This window comes from Zingiber officinale, chromosome 8A, assembly GCF_018446385.1.
Source record: "Zingiber officinale cultivar Zhangliang chromosome 8A, Zo_v1.1, whole genome shotgun sequence".
NCBI classification, from domain to species: Eukaryota; Viridiplantae; Streptophyta; class Magnoliopsida; order Zingiberales; family Zingiberaceae; genus Zingiber; species Zingiber officinale.
Window position 1 is genome coordinate 12,548,632 of NC_056000.1, and position 20,597 is coordinate 12,569,228.

The window sequence follows — 20,597 nt, forward strand, 5'->3', positions numbered from 1 at the left end:
AATCTACAAATAAGGAAAGATATTAAATCTTTTCTTAATCTTTTGTAGAAACTAATAAAAGAGAATTTTTAATTTTTAAACTTTCTTTTAAATCATGAACATATTTAAAAGGAAAGTTTTTACCAAAATTAAAATCAACCTTTTAATCTACAAATAAGGAAAGAGATTTTAACTCTTCTCTTAATCTTTTGTAGAATCTTATAAAAGGAAAGATTTTAAATTTTTAAACTCTCTTTTAAATCATGTTATCCACATAAGAAAAATTTTAAAAATAAAAATCCTTTTATTTTAATTTGGGTCGGCCACACCAAGCTTGAACCCAAGCTAGGGCCGGCCACCTTGAAGCGCCCATGAACCAAACTTTGGCCGGCCCTAGCTTGGTCTCCTAGCTAGCTTGGCTGGCCCCTATGGGATGGGTAAGAAGGTGAGTATAGGTGGGTATAGTACTCTATAATTAAGAGGCTACGATAGGGACCGAGAGGAGGAATTGGTTTTGGTCTCCCGATAAAATTAAGAATCCCGTGTTCGCCCCGAACACACAACTTAATTTTATCAATAATAATTCATTCCACTAGAGAACTATTATTGAACTACCGCACCAATCTCAAATTACATTTTGGGCTACTTCTTATTATGAGTGTGTTAGTCTCCCTGTGTTTAAGATGTCGGATGTCCACTAATTAAGTAAGTTACTGACAACTCACTTAATTAATATCTAGTTCCAAGAGTAGTACCACTCAACTTCATCGTCATATCGAACTAAGTCCACCTGCAGGGTTTAACATGACAATCTTTATGAGCTCCTCTTGAGGACATTCTCAACCTAGATTACTAGGACACAGTTTCCTTCTATAATCAACAACACACACTATAAGTGATATCATTTCCCAACTTATCGGGCTTATTGATTTATCGAACTAAATCTCACCCATTGATAAATTAAAGAAATAAATATCAAATATATGTGCTTGTTATTATATTAGGATTAAGAGCACACTTCCATAATAACTGAGGTCTTTATTCCTTTATAAAGTCAGTATAAAAAAAACGACCTCAAATGGTCCTACTCAATACACTCTAAGTGTACTAGTGTAATTATATAGTTAAGATAAACTAATTTCTAATTACACTACGACCTTCCAATGGTTTATTCCTTTCCATCTTGGTCGTGAGCTACTGTTTATAATTTATAAGGAACCAATAACATGATCTTCTGTGTGTGACACCACACACCATGTTATCTACAATATAAATTAATTGAACAATTACATTTATCATAAATGTAGACATTTGACCAATGTGATTCTTATTTCTAGATAAATGTTTATACCAAAAGCTAGGCTTTTAGTATACATCCTTACAATAACATGTGAAGTAAAATCTGTTTTCATAATCATCGGACTGTCCGATTCTGACTTTCAGATTTCACTAGAAACCCTAGGTCGAACTGACGCCTACTATTCCCCTTCGGGGAACGCGCCCTCACCTACTTCTCTCAAGAGAGTTTACCTTTTGCTAGTCCAGTCCTCCTGACTAATTGGACTTTTGCTTAACGCCTGAGACTTCAGGTCTTCATGCTAGATGTCCGCTCCACGATCCGTCCAGACTTTCACTTGGTCTGCGACCACCAGGATTTTCACCTAGAGTCCCCGACTCTAGGATTTCACCCAAAGTGCACGACCCACCAAGATTTTCCACCAAGGGTTACCACCCCGTAGGACGTAGGGTTATCTCCCCTAGGGGTTTTCATAACCTAGGGTTACCACCCCTAGGACCTAGGGTTACCACCCCTAGGACCTAGGGTTACCACCCCTAGGACTTAGGGTTACCACCCCTAGGATCTAAGGTTATCTCCTCCTAGGATTTTCCACCTACCTAGTATCCACGAGGACTTTTACCTAAGAACACTTAGGACTTTCCTGCAAGCTCAATCACACTTGTTTGATAACAAGACATCTTAACTTTGGACCATTTGTCATTATCAAAACATAGGTTCGATCGTCTGGTGCTCCCTGTACCAATAAATATAACACTAACAAAGTCAAAGTTTTACTTGGTTTGTAGTCTGTGATGACTCTTATTCCAAGCCCCGTGATCGTTAATCGCTTTCGTTGGGCAATCACTATCAATTCGAATAATGTGTTACAAGTATTGAGTACAAGAAAGGAAATTGAAATATTTTGTTCTTCGAACTTTGGAGCAGCCTTTCGATGTCGTCGGAGCCTTTTTGGAGCAGAACATAAGAATGAAACTTATAGCAGATGATATTATAAAGCTGCTGATCGAATACCATTATATATATAAGCCCATTTTGGGTGCCTGGAGTCCCTCCCGGGTGCCTGGGCAGTGCTGACGTGGTGCGCTCTCATCGAAACTTGATTCATCAAGTTTATCCACTTCTGAGCACCCAGATCCCCTCTAGGCGTTTGGATCATTGACGTGAGTTCGACTGACTTTTGTGGTATGGGCACCTGGACCAATTTCGAGCTCTCGAACCACCCGGGTGCCTGGCTAGGCACCCGCAGGGTAAGCTAGTCTAGGTGCCAGACCCTCTTTTTCAGTCTTCACTTCCCTGTAAAAAAGAGTTAGTCCAGGTATAAAAATTATTTTGTAAAATAGAGTTAGCACATTAAAAATATGATAATGGTAGTAATTAGATCCTGTCTCCTTGAGACCAGGATCTAGTCAAGGTATTAGCTTAGGTTTCCCAAATAGACCTAAGCTAGATCGACACCTACGGTTCCCTTAACTGGGAATACATCCTCACTGATCTCTCCTCCAATTTCTTACCTCCACTTACCAACTACAGTGGCTCGACTTTGTCTTTGACCCACCAAGTCTTTCCGCCAGTTGTCAGGTCCCGTGAACCCAACTGGACTTTGGCCGATTATTAGGTCCCGCGGATCCAACCGAACTTCCTATTAGATATAGGGTCTCGTGGACCTATCCAGACTTCACACCAGCTATCAGGTCCAACAAATCTAGCTGGATTTCAGCCTGGTGTCAGGTCCTTCAGACCCGTCAACTCATGCACACTTGGTAAAGCAAATAGACCATAAAATACTCTAACTTTAAACCACTTATCATTCATCAAAGTCTGAGTTAGATCATTAGAGTAAATTGTACCAACAGAACTGACCGGGAGTAGACTGGGGGCAATGCCTAGGAGGGACAAGGAGACTTAGCCTTGATGGCCCGGTCGACTAAGGAATCGATCAGGAGTAGACTGTGGCTAATGCCAATGAGAGATGTTTTTTGAGGTGGGAGAGTCTAGTCCCACAAGGATTTTCCGATTTTGACCACTACTTCCCTTTTGGACTAGGCCAAGAATTCTCGACTTGGACTGTCACATTCTCTTGACTTTTGACTTCCACGCCCTCCTGACTATTGACTTCCTAATATCACCAGGGTCCTCTATTAAGTACCATATCACTCATAATCTTAACATTCTTATATGAGATCTGTTGGTGCAGCGGGGGTCGGCAAGAGGGGAGGGGTGAATTGCTTGCAAAATAAAATATACCCTCCTTATGCTTTCAACTCTTAAAATAGCAACAGTAAAATAAAATCAAATAACAGAAAAGAAGAGACAAGAAATTTAACTTAGTTACAATCTAGGTGGTTGTTAATTCAAGGCAGTTGAAAAGCTCCACTAGAAATGTCTCATTCACTGTAGACGGAGAAGTCTTTTACGCACTAAAAAAGCTCTAAGAGTTGCTAGGAATTTAATACTGAGTTGAATGAATATTTCCTAGCACCAGGGGCCTTTATATAGCTCCTGAAAATCCTATCTCTAGCCTTGAGGGCGCCTCCAAAGGGGTTGAGGGTGCCTCCAAGGGGATAAACGGATAAAGCTTTATCCGCATGCCAACGGTCATAAAGACTGGGTTGAGGGCGGCCTCAACGCCATGGAGGGCACCCTCAATGTGGAGGGCGCTCTCAATGCCATGGAGGGTGCCCTCAATGTGGAGGGCACCCTCAATGCCATGAGGGTGCCCTCAATGCTGCAAGGTATAAATAGCTCCAGCTTCTCTTTTTCTCCTTTTTAACTTCAGAGTCCCGATTGCTTAGGTGATTGCGACCAACCGAAATAGGGCTCACCTGAACTCAATTTCTGGCCTTCTCCTAGAGCAGTATTCCGCCCCGGCTTCTTGTCCCTCGAACGTCGCACACGGTCTTCTAGTCCACCGATGTACTTTTCCACGATTTTTTCGTCCTTCGGATGCACTGAGCTCGTCGGCTCCCTTCCCGTGCCTTCCTTCTCGCTAGCTACGTCTTCCGCTCGACTTCCTGTACTCCTAAGCTCCTGCACACTTAGACACAGGGATCAAAATCAAACATGACCTAACCTAACTTGGTTGATCACATCAAAACAACCACGGGGTCCAACAATCTCCCCCTTTTTGATGTGCATCAACCCACGTTCAAGTTAGGTTAAAAAATAGACAAGTAGTAATTTAATGAAATTACTAAACTAATATTTTAAGCATAAAGATTGCAATAATAGAATTTATAATTTTCTAAGAAAAAAATATTAACTTGTTCCTATCCAATTTTTTTTAAGTACCAATTTAAAAAAAAAAAAAACTCCCCCTAAACTTGTTCCTATCACTCCCCTTTGATCACAGTAAAAATGAGGTAGGAATTTTTCAAAATAAATTCTAAGTGGCGTTTGATTCTCTCCTAAGAATTGGAATGGGAATGAGTATCATAATATAGTGGAATGAGAATGGGTATGAGCTTGAGTATCATTCTTAAAACTAATATTTGTTTAGTTGAATATTTTCAATTGAAATGCATCTAAATTTATTTTTTTACCCTTAGAGGAAAATAAGAGAAAAAATTAGATGGAAGAGAAAGTTGAATGTGAAAGAAATATATGATGAGAGAGAATGATGAGAGAGAATGTATAATGGGAAAATTGAAGAGAGAGAAAGTGTGATGAGAAAAAATGAGGCGAGAGAGCGTGACAGGAGAGATTGAGAAGAGAAAAAGTATGATAAGAGAGAAATTGTGCTGAGAGAGAAAGAGTGGTAGGAAAAAATGAAGAGAGAGAAAGTGTTATGAGAGAAAATGAGAGATTGAGGAGGGAAAGTATAATGAGAAAATGTAATAAGAGAAAGTGTGATGGGAAAAAATAAAGAAAGTGAAAGTGTGATGAGAGAAAATGAGGAGAGAGAGTATGTGATGGAAGAGAATGAAGAGAGAGAAAGTGTGATGAGAGAAAATATGGAGAGAGAGTATGGTAAGAGAGATTGAGGAGAGAGAAAGTATGATGAGAGAGAAAGTATGATGAAAAAATAAGGATAGAATGAAGAGAGAGAGAAAATAATGAGAGATTGTATGATGAGAGAGAAAACAAAGAAAATAGTAGAGAATTTGTGACGAGAGAAAATGAGGAGAGAGAGTGTGATGGAAGAGAATGAAGAGAGAGAAAATGTGATGAGAGAAAATATGGAGAGAGAATATGGTAAGAGAGATTGAGGAGAGAGAAAGTAAGATGAAAAAATGATGAGAGAATGAAGAGAGAGAAAATAATGAGAGAGTGTATCTGATGAGAGAGAGTATAGAGAGCAAATGGTAGAGAATGTGTGATGAGAGAGAATGAGGAGAGAGAAAGTATGTTAAGAGAGAAAATGTGATGATAGAATGAGAGAGAGAAAGTATGATGAGAGAGAACAAGGAGATAGAGTGAAATGAAAGAAAAATTGAACAAATATACTAAGGGTATTTTTGTACAAACTTAATTCTTATTCTCATTCCATCAAAATCCAAGAGAGGGGGTGAGTTTCATCCATACCCAAATTTTTGGGATTCATTCCAAAATCTTGATTCCATTCCAATCAACCAAACACAAAGTTTTGGAATGAATTCATTCACTCATTCCCAAACCTCTAAACCAAACGTCACCTAAGTTAACAAAGAACTCTAATTTTTAGGCAATTTAAACAAAATATTTTTGAGAAATTTTCAAAAAATATTTTAAAAAAAACTTGTTAAAGCATTGTTTAATTTCTATTTCCATGCTTTATCAGTAAGTTAATTAAACATTTTATTTCAATATTTTGGCTTCCAGACAGTGGCGAGGCACTAGGCCTTCTTGGTTATTGGAGTAACAACCACTTTCTTAGACAAAGTCTCATAAAGAAATTAACTGTTTAATTTTTTTTACTGAAAGCGTTAACTTACAAAAATTTAATCTAGAAAAGATTTTGGAACCCAGTATAAGTTTCTTTCTACTGGATTAATCAAGTATTTAGGAGGTACATAACTTTTGGAAACTTTTCTAAATTGTCCCTGATGTTTTCTAATGTACCAATTCAACTTTCCATAAATTCTAAGTTTTGATTTTTGAAATTTGTTTGGTTGAAAGCATGCATCAGTTTTCAGATTTTTAATTTACATTTTCAAATTATCGTTTTCTAATTTTAAATTATCTAAGATTAATTTTAAGTCAGCAATTTCTTTTTCTGATTTACCAAGTCTTTTGTAAGAATTTTGATAAACTGAAAAGACTATTTAGGGGTTAGAGTACGTACCTTACTTACCTCTATTTCTGATGCTCCCCCTTCATCGTAGCTTTCTTCTGATGATTCTCCCCCTTCATCTATGCTCATCTCTGAGTTGATCTCTTCTTCAATTTGATGGTTGGCCATCAGTGCTACTCCTGAGAAGGCTTCGACTTTTGACTCGGAGGATGATGATTCATCCCATGTATCCTTCAAACTCTTGCATTTAGAGGACGTCAGTCATTGAGACTTCTCTTTGTCCCTTTTCTTTAATTTTGGACAATCATCCTTAATGTGCCCTTCCTCGTTGCAGTTGTAGCATCAGACTGTCCTTCTGTTGCGTTGATGCTTTCTCGATTGCGATATAAATTTATTAGTCTTAATAAATTTATTTAACTTTATTACCAATGACGCCGCTTCAGTTTTGCCGATTAATGCTTCAGAGTCGAGATCGTCCAACTAGGCTTGTAAGACAATATTGAAATTTGACTTCTATTTGTTTAGGTTCTGCAATTTGAGATTCGTGAAGTTCAAATGTAGAAAATAAATTTTCTATCATACTTACCTCAAAGTCCTTAGAGATGTAGTATGCATCTACTAAGGACGCCTATTCTGGAGTTTTTGGGAAGGCATTGAGTATATACCGGATTGAGTCTTGGTTTGTTACCGATTCTCCGAAGTTGTTCAGTTGAGTTATTAGTTTCTTGATTCTTGCTTGGAGTTGCGCTACCTTCTCGCCATTGTTCATCCGGAGATTTGTAAGCTGAGTCCGGAGAATGTCGCGCCTTGCTAACTTCGCTTCTAAGGTGCCTTCGTGGAGCTCCAGAAATTTTCCCAGAGGTCTTTGGCGGAGTCGTAGCTTTCGATCCGACTTACCTCCTGGGGTGGCAGAACGCTGAGTAGATGGAACTCTGCATTTCTGTTAGCCACGAAATCAGCTTGTTACTTTTTCGTCCAGTTGTATTCTTCCTTGTCTTTAGGGACTACAAAATCATATTTCATAACTAAAAGAATATCAAATTCTGTTTTTAAGAATACCTCCATTCGGCGTTTCCATGTAGCGAAGTCTCCGTCGAATTTCGGGGGATGAATACTTGCACCGACCATCATCTTGATCTTGATGCTTCAGTCGGCGGTCAGTCCTTCTGAGGCGGTCTGGCTCTGATACCACTTGTTGGTGCAGCGGGGTCAGCAAGAGGGGAGGGGTGAATTGCCTGCAAAATAAAATATACCCTCCTCGTGCTTTCAACTCTTAAAATAACAACAGTAAAATAAAATCAAATAATAGAAAAAAAGAGACAAGAAATTTAACTTGGTTACAACCTAGATGGTTGTTAATCCAAAGCAGTTGAAAAGCTCTACTAGAAATGTCTCCTTCACTGTAGGCGGAGAAGCCTTTTACACACTAAAAAAACTCTAAGAGTTGCTAGGAATTTAATATTGAGTTAAATGAATATTTCCTAGCACCAGGGGCCTTCATATAGCTCATGGAAATCCTATCTCGAGTCTTGAGGGTGCCTCCAAAGGGGTTGAAGGCGTCTCCAAGGGGATAAGTGGATAAAGCTTTATCCGCATGCCAATAGTCACAAAGATTGGGTTGAGGGCGCCCTCAACGCCATGGAGGGTGCCCTCAATGTGGAGGGTGCCCTCAATATGGAGGGCGTCCTCAATGTGGAGGGCGCCCTCAACGCCGTGAGGGCGCCCTCAATGCTGTAGGGTATAAATAGCTCCAACTTATCTTTTTCTCCTTTTCATCTTCCGAAGTCCCAATTGCTTGGGTGATTGCGGCCAATCGAAATAGGGCTCACCCGAACTCAATCTCTGGCTTTCTCCTCGAGCAGGTTTCCGCCCCAACTTCTCGTCCCTCAAACGTCGCGCACGTTCTTCTCGTCCACCGGTATACTTTTCCGCAGCTCTTTCGTCCTTCGGACGCACCAAGCCTGTCGGCTCCCTTCCCGTGCCGTCCTTCTCGCTAGCTGCATCTTTCGCTCGACTTCCTGCGCTCCTAAGCTCCTGCACACTTAGACACAGGGATCAAAACCAAACATGACCTAACCTAACTTGATTGATCGCATCAAAAGGGGCCAACAAAATCTTCTTTTCTATCTAAATAATTATCATAATTAGTAGCTTAATAAAATAAAGTTTATAATTTACAACTCTCCTTCATTCAATTAATAAAATAGAAAAGAAGAAAGGAACAACTTCTTTTCTTATTGTTGTTATAGTCAAGGTTGATCAAGAAATTCTATTAAGGGGGCAACGAGCTAGATATTATATATATATAATTATCACATAACAAAAATTAATTGATGAAGACTATCAACAAAGAGCATATATGAGGAAAAATAATTCCTTTTGATTTCGTATTTAGCTGTGTATTAATGAAAGGGTTTTTGAAGAATATTTTATTAATTATATTTTATGTGTAAAATTTTTAAAACATATGGGTACTATAGCAATAGTTAATAATAGATTAGTAAAATTTATTTAAAACATAAAGGAATTATTACTATAACTCTCTTACTATAGCCATGGCGAAACCTAGTTAAGGGGTACCCGGGCTGTTGCCTGGGGGCCAAGGGAGGTGAGAAAGAAAAAAAACTTGGATTTATAGTAGGGAAAGGAAAAAAAAAAATGAACAATAGCACTCGTAGCCCACAGTTTTGGTAGATCACTTGACCTAGCTCCTCCATGGTACTATATTCATATCAAAATAACCCAATGGAGCTGCCCCTAGTTGTAGTTGGATAAAGTGAAAAAAGAACTACTTGTAAAGAGTTGTCCGTGGGGAAAAAATATAAAAGGAAGACCGTTGTTTTTGAAAAAAATAAAGAAGAGAAGATAATTTGTTAGCAACCTCGACTATCTTCGATGAGTTCGACAATGACACAAAAAAAGAAAGGCAAAATAAAACAAAGTTATTATTGCAGTACTAATAAAATCCTAGAAAATACACGAAGAGGAAAAAGATGACAGTAGCTGATGATGTGTTTCTTGCTTATTGGAGGAGAGAAATGGGAGAAAAAGAAAACTCTTGTACTTGAGAAGTGAAGAGGAAAAAACTATAGATTTACTACCATTAGAGAAGAGAAGGAGAAGAAGGAAATGAGCAAGAAGAGAAAGGGAAAAATAAAAGAGAGACATGAACAAAGGTACGACGATAGTGTACAACACGGTAGTAATCACTGTGTGCTTAAGGAGAAAAACATAAAAGAGAAAGCTTTTTGAAGAATACCCTAATTTATTTTAAATTTATCAAACTCATTTAAACTTTAAATTTGATTCATTCATAACATAACTAAATTCAACTCCAAATCAATCCCAGTTAAACTAACATAATCATTATCTTCCCACTGCCCATTTGTTAATTCAAACCCAATTAAATTTAAATTTAACATCCTCATTTCATATTCTATATTTAATTTATCCATTCATTATTATATGTTTTATTTTTAAAATTTAATAATTAACATTCTAAATTGTGAATTTTTTTATTTTATAAAAGTTGTACTAATAGATAGCCCAGGTCAAAAGATTTTTAAATATATGATCAATTTTTAGTTATAAAAGATGGTGAATTAACGGGTCAAAAGAACGGTGAGAGCTTTTCATTTATATACTATTATTTAAAAAAAAAAATCTAGAGAAGACATTTACCTAGCAAGATCAGATATCTAGTGAAATAATTTTACATCAAACACCCAGCAGATACTAATTACCTAATAGCAATAGGCATCGATCTGAAAAATTGCCAACCAGTTGCAATTTTATGTGCATTATGATAATTTTGCTTAATTATCATATCAATTTGGTAGATTTAATAAAAAGAACATTCTACTTAATTTTTTTTGGAAAATAACCTAATTTTTAATGGTATTTAAGAAATGTGAACTTTGGTGGCGAAATGTAAAATTCCCGTGAACCTTTTACACATTACTCCATTGAAAGCTTCCTAAACAGCGGTGCCCGACGTCTAGGGTTTCATCTTTCTCCTTCCTTTTCCCTTGCCTTACGGATAGGTGCCGTATCGCTGTCGCCATGGCGAAGACGATCACGCTGAGGAGCTCCGACGGTGAGGTATTCGAGGTCGACGAGGTGGTCGCTATGGAATCGCAGACCATCAAGCACATGATCGAGGACGACTGCGCCGACAACGGCATCCCTCTTCCAAACGTCACCTCCAAGATCCTTTCCAAAGTCATCGAGTATTGCAAAAAGCACGTCGACGCCACCTCAGCCGCTGCTTCGAAGTCATCTGATGACGCCTCCCGGCTCGCTGACGAAGAACTCAAGTCATGGGATGGAGAGTTTGTCAAGGTCGATCAGGCGACCCTATTCGATCTCATACTGGTGAGATAGCTGAAGGTTTACCTTCTCGTTTATTCTTCTGCTTTCATTCATTGATGGATTCGTGTTGCTCGTAGACTTTCAGATTTGATCTATGACCTTGGAGATGTATCTCTGTTATTTAGGTTTGCATATGCTTATTATCTTGATTTCTGTTGTCAGGAAGAGACTATTTACAAAGGAATAGTTTAATACGCAGTCCTTTGATGGAAATAGTTGTTTGAAGCGCATTAATTATCAGATAAATGGATCATATGTGATACATGCCTACATAATATCTTGATTAGCCATAAGAGAAAGGATCTACTAATTGTTAACTACGTTTCATGCATGTCTTGCTGTAATGATGCAGGAAATTTATCTTGGTTATATGTTGTTTATGTTTAATATAGCATCTAAATTAATAGATTTGGTTAAAAACAGTTAATTTGATGAATGAGAATGACTGCATCAGATAGGTTATGGAGAAATACTTTTTGATAGCTACAATTTAGTCGATACAGTACAGCTAGTTGTTCACCATTTGTTACTTTAGGCCAAATATTTGTTGTATTGAATTTGAACTTTTTATCCGTTAGTGCCATAGAGTCATTTTGAAATACTTGACATTTTTAGTTGGGATCCGTTATTTAAGATTTATATGAGAATGAGACTGCTATTGTGAACTGTAAGTAAATACGATATTTTGTGCAGATTTATTACGTGCACTTTCCTACCTTCTATATTTAACACATTCTTGGAGGGACATTCTTTGAATTTTAATCTTCATCCCAATGAGTAGTTATGGCTTTATGAATATGTAATCTTGAAAATCAATCTAGAGAAGAAAAAAATGAGCCTCTGGAAATGATCAACTACAGAAGATGTACATTTTTGAAGAACAAAATTCACACAATCACAAGAAGGTCCTACGAAAAGGATAACGTATAAGTGTTGAACAATTGTTTGTGAATGGTAAAACAATAATCATGACTGTCTGACTAGCTTAAATGTGAGAAATTCATATTCTGGTTTAGTGTACCTTGAATTTAGAAAGAGATCCAGGCAATCGCATAAGTGGCCACATATGCATATGTGGCAGGGTCCAGTTATCCACATCACATTTGAGATATGTGGTTGATTATTTATAATTTACTCCAGTATCCAGGATCAGATGATTTCTGTGGCCTGCATCTACCGTGTATGGCCTGCATACTCAAAACTGGGACTTGCACAAACCAATTTGCGTTAAATCAAATAAATCATAGTTATTACTTATGCCTACCTCACAAATAATCAGTTTTTAATTGTTTTTTCCTCCTGAAGAGCTAATTAACGGAACAATTATATAAACTTGGGTGGGACGTGTAAAGGTTAACCTTGACATGTGTTTGGAAATTGGAAGTGTTGACCCACTTTACATTGTTAATTAACAAAAAATGTTATATGCTACTGCATGTTTTACATTGTATAATTGACATTTTTTAACGTAGACTGTGTGTGTGTAGATAAATTTTAATTTATATATATATATTTTAGTTTATGTTTGAACATATGCACTCACATGTCACATGCACATTTTGCAGTGGATGTTTTGCAACCTCTTGCACAACCATTTTAAAACTTTAAACATAATGCATTTGATGAGGTATCAATGAAAATTGTAACTAGTGAGTCGAACATTGTAAAATGAGTCGCACCCCTGTAGAAAAGCAAAGTTATATTCTTATTCAATGCAAAGATGGAATGGCTACCAATTGTTTTATCCGTCTCCTTAATGGAAGAAAAGGAAATGTGAAGCTATTATAGTTCGTTTTGTCAAAATGTTTTCAGGTGAATTTACCATTTTTTATCAATATGGACCCCTTTGGATGATGTATGATAGGTGTATGTCATAATTGTTTTATTTGCCAGCTATTAGCCACAGTTTAATTCGTTGATGTCCAACATCTCAACTGTCTTCTGTTGCCCCACTAACTCATGCTTATCCAGTTGTGGGGCTGCTCATAGCATGCATCTGGTCTCACTTGGAGATAATGAATCAACAGTAATGTAGGAGCTTTTGGTATTACAGGATGGATCTTGAATGGTGTGTGATAGAATGAAAGTAAGGATGAAGTGGCAGTTTGAATGCTTAGTTCAGTTGTTCTGTTTGGTTTTACTAACGTGCAATAGTTTTGGGTTAATGACTGAAATTATTTTTTCATATGATTCACACATACTAATGTGTATGTATAAGATGAGAATAAAATTATTTTAGAATCCAATGTTTGCCAATTTGGAGAGACGTTTTCCAAGCATCACTTGTAAGACAAATGAGGTAAAATTGCTGTTACAATTCCGCCTGATGGGATTTGGAGATGGAAGAAGTCAGTATAAGATCTTTTGCCTTCTATGAATGTTGCCATTCTTCACCTTTGTTCATATAGCATGTTAAAGCTCAGGCTTTGATTGCTTATTTCGATCAATGTGAAGAAACAAATACATGACTGTTTAGTGTTTTAAGATCTCTTATGTAACCTTTGTCGAATTTTCTCTCTCCCATTTGAGTAGGTCACCGAGGAACAGTCAATTTGAATTGTCTATTTGATCGTTTTTAAAAAAAAATTTTCCTTTTTTTTTTCGTTCTTTCTTGTTTAGTAATTTTTTTTATGCTAATCGTGTTCTGTATTTCTCAGGCTGCAAACTACCTGAATATAAAAGGGCTTCTGGATTTGACTTGTCAAACTGTGGCCGATATGATAAAGGGAAAGACCCCAGAAGAAATCCGCAAAACATTCAACATCAAGAATGACTTTACTCCAGAGGAAGAGGAAGAGGTCCGAAGGGAGAATCAATGGGCCTTCGAATGATGTATTATCTTAGTTGTCAAGACGTTCTGATCCTCGATTGAAACTCGTCTATGACTAGTACGTTTAATGGCTATTTACTTTATTGTAATGTTGGCGAACGTGTAAGATGATTGAAATTGATCTCCCAAAGTTGGCCTAAAATTATTTAAAAAATAAATATTTATGATATTATTCATATTTAATAAATCTAAGAACTTTTAAAAAATCAATTTTAAATATTGCTCTTACTGTAAAATATTATTACCTTTAAGAAAGAAAATTTTACAAAATTTCCATCTCTGGTTTGCCATCCTGTAGCAGTTTTAGATGTTGATACAAAATGTGATAGCTAACCGATTGGGTGTGTTCTGGATCGGCTGATTTTTGGTTCTCTCAGGGTCTTCAACCGCCCGATTCAAACAGTTGCAAATACTAAGCCAGCAATTTAATTGGATTGTTGATTTGATTTGGATGGACTCCACTTATTTAAAGGTGGGATTCATCCAAATCAAGGGTCGTCATACAGTGGATCTCTGGTCTATAATTTATGGACCAGAAGATCCCTATTGTAAGTGAGGATGGATCTTTTGGTCAGTAAATTGCGGATCAGAGGATGGTTCATCCTTTTAAACATAAATGTGGAGTCCATCCAAATCAAGGGTCCTCATGCAGTGGATCATTCTCTGGTCCACAATTTGCGAACCAGAGGATCCTTACTGCAAGTGAGGACGGATTTTCTGGTCCGCAATTAACGGATCAAAGGATGATTCATCCTTTTAGACATAAAGATAAGGTCCATCGAAATTAAGGGTCCTCATGCAGTGGATCATTCTCTGGTCCACAATTTGTGAACCAGAGGATCCTTACTGTAAGTGAGGACGGATTTTCTGGTCCGCAAATTGCGGATCAGACGATGGTCCATCCTTTTAGACCCTTGATTTGGATGGATTCCATCTACTTAAAGGTGGAATCCATCCAAATCAAAGGTCTTCATGCAATGAATTATTTCCTGATCCATAATTTATGAACTAGAGGATTTTTACTAGGATTTCGTATCACTTTTTAGTGAAAGCTCACTGATGCAAAATAATAATTATAATAAATTAAAAATATAAGATTGTCAAGAATGGCCATTACATTATTAAGAGACTAGGTAACACGGATTAAGATGACAAATGAATTTGAAATTTTATTTTGTAACAAAATTATTTAAGCTTTTCTCAAATATTATATTTTCTTCAAGTGCATGTATGATTAGCATCACGTCAGGTTCTTTTACAAATTTCACAACATAAATAACCAAAATTTCAACCGAAAAATAAAACATATGTGAAAAAGAAAACAAATGACTATTTGGTGACTCTCAACTTATAACTTCGTGTCACGATATCTGGCTTGAAATGACTAAGCGGGCATAAATTTCTAAAAGAGTGTTTACTGAATTTGCAAATGCATGAGAATAGTATTGTTAGTCATGAAAGATGAATAATAATTGACATTCTGTCATAAAGATTGTCCAAGTTGTGAGTTGGTTCGTGTTGTAATGTAAAAAATATAGGCCAGTGGAAATTTCACTTTACGTTTATGTGGGAGATGAAAATAAAAATTATAGAAAGATTTTGCGGATGAAAAACGTTTTCTTATTTATTTGATTTATTTATTTATTTGATTGACGGATTTATAAATCCGATAGAAATAATTTTTAATTATTTTTTTTTGCCTGAATTGGCAAGGGTTTATTGACACATGACTTTGGCCTATTTCAAGTCTGTCGGAGTTGCTGCTTGACCTACTACTATGTGACTAACGATGCCATATATCTGCTTGGCGCGAGTAGGATGTCGATGCCCTGTGTTTTCCACATAAGTGTTGGAAATTTAAATGGGAACATGACTTCTAGGTTTTAGTCCTATAATGAAAGAGTAACTTTATGGCTAATTCACAGTAAAGGAGATGAGAATTTAGAGTCCGAATTATACCAATTCAAGATTCCTTTGTGAACCAATTGTTCGTAATAAATCGGTCGGGACACGATGTGTCCACGAAAGTCAGTCAGAAAATATCACATGTCTCTTTCGGACGCTCAAGCACACGTGACGTTGTCACATAACTGCTTCACAAATAAGCACTAATGCTTGGCTTGTTGACACGTTGCCTTGTGAAGTCAATATCTGTGACTCGTTGCTCAACTTGGTGCTCAAGCCACAAGCGTGGCTTGAGGCACAAGGCTTGCTATGTGTTGGCTTGACTTGATCAGCAAGCTTTGGAACACTTGTTCTCCAATTCTATTCTCTGGTGAAGCAAGCCAAGCCAAGGCTTGCTATGAGTTGGCTTGGCTTGATGTGCAAGCATTGGAAAGCTTGTTTTCCAATTCTGTTCTCCTATATAAAGATGAGTAGATGGAGCAAGTTATACAGAGAAGTTTGATGTCACATTTTTACTTATCAAATTAATAAAGATAGGGAATCAGAGTAAACTCATATAGCAACGAGTCTCAAGTCGTATTTTTCCAAGGATAACCAGTAAATATGTATTCAAATTTGATCCCTAAACTCTTTTTAATTTTTTTTCTCGGTTGATAATGGGAATTTAGCCTTTAAACTGAAATTCTAGACTAATGATATGAAAGAAAATATCAAATACCCTCTAATACTTTGCAATAAATCAATCAAGTAACTTTGCTCACTGAATTCAACTCAAGGTAAACAATTATAAAAGAAATTTATCCTCACACAGGAATCAAACGTCTAACAAGAAAATACTTGATTCAAACTAAGCAAAATTACACTGCACAACTTCCCTCTAAAAATGTGAAACTACACGGCTTCAAATAAGAGAATTGAGAAGGCAACAACACTTAGCTTGATCAAATAGCATTTCAAATAAGCTGCTCCATAATATCAGAAATCATAAATCAGATATAGAATTCTGAAATTAAATTTCATTCAACAATTCAACTAAACTCTCGTCTTGATTCAGATTTAGCTTGACCTAGCACTACTTAACTAACTAAACTAGCCGAAACTACTTTTAATCATATTAGGAAACTGTTAACAATAGAACTTGTAAAATGGAATTTAGAATTCAAATTGACGAATGATCTTGCTGTAAATAATTAAGAAATTAACTTGCAAGACTAATTAGTATGTAACGAAGATAAAACTAACTTCTGAATTTCCTAAATCACTAATGAAGCTGAACAAACTTGAAATTCTAATACAAAATTAACTATTAAACTTTGAATTGTGATCTCAATAGAAATCGAGAACAGAGATCTTAATCTCGGTTATTAATTTCAACTAAATTCAAAACTGATTGGGGTTTTCTGTAGAGAAGAACAATTGAAATATAAATGCTTGAAAACAAATCTCTAATCTAGGTAAAGATAAACATCCACAAACTCAAATAAGAGATTTGATCCCTTCTCTTTGCCGCAATGCAAAAGAACTATTGAGAACGCCCATCAAGTTCACAACAGCAAAATCAGCTCTCCTAGCCTGTTAATAAGATGCGCCAAGCTTCTGGGAATGCCCTTTCAGTTTGCGATCGAATTGCACGAAGAACAGAGGAATGATGTGGATCGCATAGCTACAATCGATTGATCGGATCGATTCAATAACTGCAAACGAAGGTGGAAGTGGAACTAATGTAGAAGCTTCAGGGAACACCCTTCTACCCTCTATAAATAACTGGAGTTCACAAATCTGGGGAATGCCCACTGATCTGTGGCAGCGGTGGATCGCGGAAGAAAGAAATCAGAGATCGGGGAATGCCCACTGATCTCGATATGTACCTCAATTGCTGATCGTCGATTGATACAAGACTTGCTATCGAAGATGGAATTCGGAATCAAGATCTGGATTGTGAATGGAAGCGTCGAGGAAGTTGATGTACAGTGCCGAAGTCGCGAGGAAGAAATGAACGCCCGAGCTTCCGAGATCACTGTAGCTTCTCGCTGGTTTTAAATCTCATCAAATCTCGATCAACGGCTAAGAATGTTATGATCTCATCTAACGGCTAGATGACTTCAAATCTGGATTAAAAGCTTCGAATCTTCATCCACGGCTAAGATCTGCTCTTCATTAGGTTGGATAGGATGGATCTTCAACTGATGGCTTAGATCGGCTCCGATCTTGGATGAATGGTCCAAATCGTTCCAAGGCTTGATCGTCTCGTTAAGCCCTAGATTTGATCCAAATTCTGATCTGATTGGATCATGTACATGATCCTTTTGATGCCTATAAAGAATATATCAAATATTAGCATCAAATACCATGATAATAAATTAATTTACAATTAAGTCCAAGATAAATGTAATGCATGAAATGTGATGTAAATATAGGTTTCATCTATGAAAACAATATCAAATCATGCATGTATGAATCAAAATAGTATAATAAAATCATGGTTATCAAAGTTAGAGTAGTGAGTGAGCAAGAAGAGAGTGAGATATACAACTGTCTCTCCCTCTCTATTGGTAGTGGTGTGAGTGAGTCATCTAATTAATCCCCTCTTTTATTTTTGCTACCTAACAGTTGTCCAGTTGGCAAGTTTCTTCTTTTGCTATCGAACACTTTTTTGCTAGGCAAAAAGTGATAGCTTTCGGATATTAGCTCAGATCGTCATGACAACTAGTGCTCGGTTGAACTCGTGGTCTTGTCATTTTATCCTGGGAGACAGACGCCCGCCTAATCCTCTGATCATCATAGAGGGGACGAATCTATTTTAAGGAGAAAACATTTAGTTGGACTCGACATCCACTCGGTGTTCGTATTGCAGCTCTCGACATCCAGTCAGCGACTCTCGGAAGTGTAGCAGCATTGACATCCATTCGGGTCGGGGAAGCCCCTTTGCTCCTCTCCGACTCTCAACGAAGAGAGGTTGCCCGCTCGGCAACTCTCAGCATCTTGGCGCCGCTCAACAACTCTAGCGCCGCTTGGTGACTCACGGTGTTTGCTCAAGAAAGTGACTCACCGACTCGGCACGTGGCTTAGCTTGCTACAGATGACAACTTTGAGATTATCTACTCAAGCCGCTTGACAAGTAAGTCAAACACGATAGATCTCGAATCAGAAAGATTCCCCCATGACCGCCCCCCCCCCCCAACAAATCTTAAAACATATTTGTGTTTTGGATTAATTCCAAGAAATCTTCCGTACAAACTTGGTATTCCAGAGTTTGTGGGTAACAAACTTAGAGCGGAAATCCGATTTGCTTGAGGTTTGTGAAACTAATTGGAAAATAATTTGATCTATTAAGATGGCGGTAGAAAATGTTGAGAATGCCCAATTAATCATGGGGAAAAATCAAAGAAATTCACAAGGTTGAACTTCAAGTGGTGACAGCAGAAAATGTTCTTCTACTTAACCATGCTAGGTCTGGCACGGATCTTGACCGACAAGCCTCGCAAGGTTGTTGAGGGTGTAAATGTGATGAAAACTCTCATGCTAGTCAACAAATGGAATGATTTTGAGTTCCTCTATCAAAATTACATCCTCAACTATTTTGCCGACTCATTGTACCTTGTGTATTGCGAGAAGAAAACGACAAAGGAGCTATGGGAGTCTCTAGATAAGAAATATAAAGTGGAGGATGTTGGGGCCAAAAAGTTTATTATTGACCGCTTCCTAGATTATAAGATGATCAACTCAAAGTCGGTGATCAGTCAAGTTGAAGAGTTTCAGGTAATCTTGCAAGAGATTCACTTAAGCTACCTACTACTTGGAAGGACTTCAAGAATTACCTAAAGCACAAACGAAATGAAATGAACCTGGAGGAACTTGTTGTTCTCCTTCGTATAGAATAAGACAACAAGAGTTCTGAGAGAAAATTATTCTCTCAGGCTACTGGGAAAGCCAATATGGTTGAGTATGGTCAAAGCTCGAAACGAAAGAGCACCAAATCTTCCAAGATGCAACTCAAAAGACAAACTATGAAAAAGAAGTTCTTGGGGAAATGCTACAATTGTAATCATGTGGGTCACAAGTCTTCGAAATGTATAAAGCAGAAGAAGAAGAAGAAGAAGAAGAAGAAGAAGAAGAAGCAGGAGGCAAACCTGCATGAGGAGTCAAATATGGACCTCTGTGTCGTGATCTCCAAAGTGAACCTGATAGGTTCAAATCCACGACAATGGTGGATTGATACCGATGTCACTAGACATGTTAGCTGTAAGATGGAGTTATTTCACAACTTTGAGGAAGTCAAAGATGGGGACAAGCTATTTATGGAGAATTTAGCAACCTTGGATGTAAAAGGTCAAGGTAAAGTGGTGTTGAAGATGACCTCAAGAAAGGAGATCACTCTGAACAATGTGTTTTATATTCCAGAGATTCAAAAGAATCTTATATCTGGGTCGCTTTTGAGCAAGCACAATTTTTGCATTGTGTTTGAGGCAAACAAAGTTGTGTTATCCAAACAAGGAATATTTGTCAGAAAATAAATATAGTCGAAAGCTCTTCTGTGTATACGCTTGAGTCTTCATGTTTGTGGCATGATAGACTAGGACACATGAACTACGTTATATTATGTACATTATTTAACATGCAAAGATGCCAATGTTCCACCTTAACCCACAACACACGTGTGAAACTTGTGTCGAAGAAAAAATGACCCGGTCATCTTTTCAACAAGTTGTTGAAAGAAACACTGAACAACTCGGTCTAATTCACACCAACGTATACGACCTGAAAGGACGCCGACATGTGGTGGGAATAATTACTTCATCACTTTTATAGATGATAACACAAAATACAGTTTTGTGTAACTGCTCAAATGTAAAGATGAGACTATAGAGAAATTTGTTCTCTATAAGAATGAGGTTGAAAACCAACTCAATTAGAAGATTAAGGTGGTTCGAAGTAATCGAGGTGGTCAATATGTATCACTGTTTGATGAGTTGTGTGCTAAACATGAGATTAAACATGAAACA

The 20,597-nt window shown here is 37.3% G+C and overlaps 1 protein-coding gene across 1 annotated transcript; it reads left to right on the forward strand.

The window, feature by feature from the left end:
* Positions 1 to 10,467: 10,467 nt before the first annotated feature.
* On the forward strand, positions 10,468 to 13,876 carry LOC122012518 (SKP1-like protein 1). The gene is made up of 2 exons (XM_042569082.1): positions 10,468 to 10,862; positions 13,517 to 13,876. The coding sequence occupies exons 1-2, from the start codon at positions 10,551 to 10,553 to the stop codon at positions 13,688 to 13,690; spliced, it is 486 nt and encodes a 161-aa protein (XP_042425016.1). The 5' UTR covers positions 10,468 to 10,550; the 3' UTR covers positions 13,691 to 13,876.
* Positions 13,877 to 20,597: the final 6,721 nt, after the last annotated feature.

Bases quoted from the DNA above. Each gene is read 5' to 3' on its own strand.
- LOC122012518 (XM_042569082.1), top strand. From the start codon at position 10,551: ATGGCGAAGACGATCACGCTGAGGAGCTCCGACGGTGAGGTATTCGAG. The intron at 10,863-13,516 runs GTGAGATAGCTG...TGTATTTCTCAG, and splicing joins CCCTATTCGATCTCATACTG to GCTGCAAACTACCTGAATAT.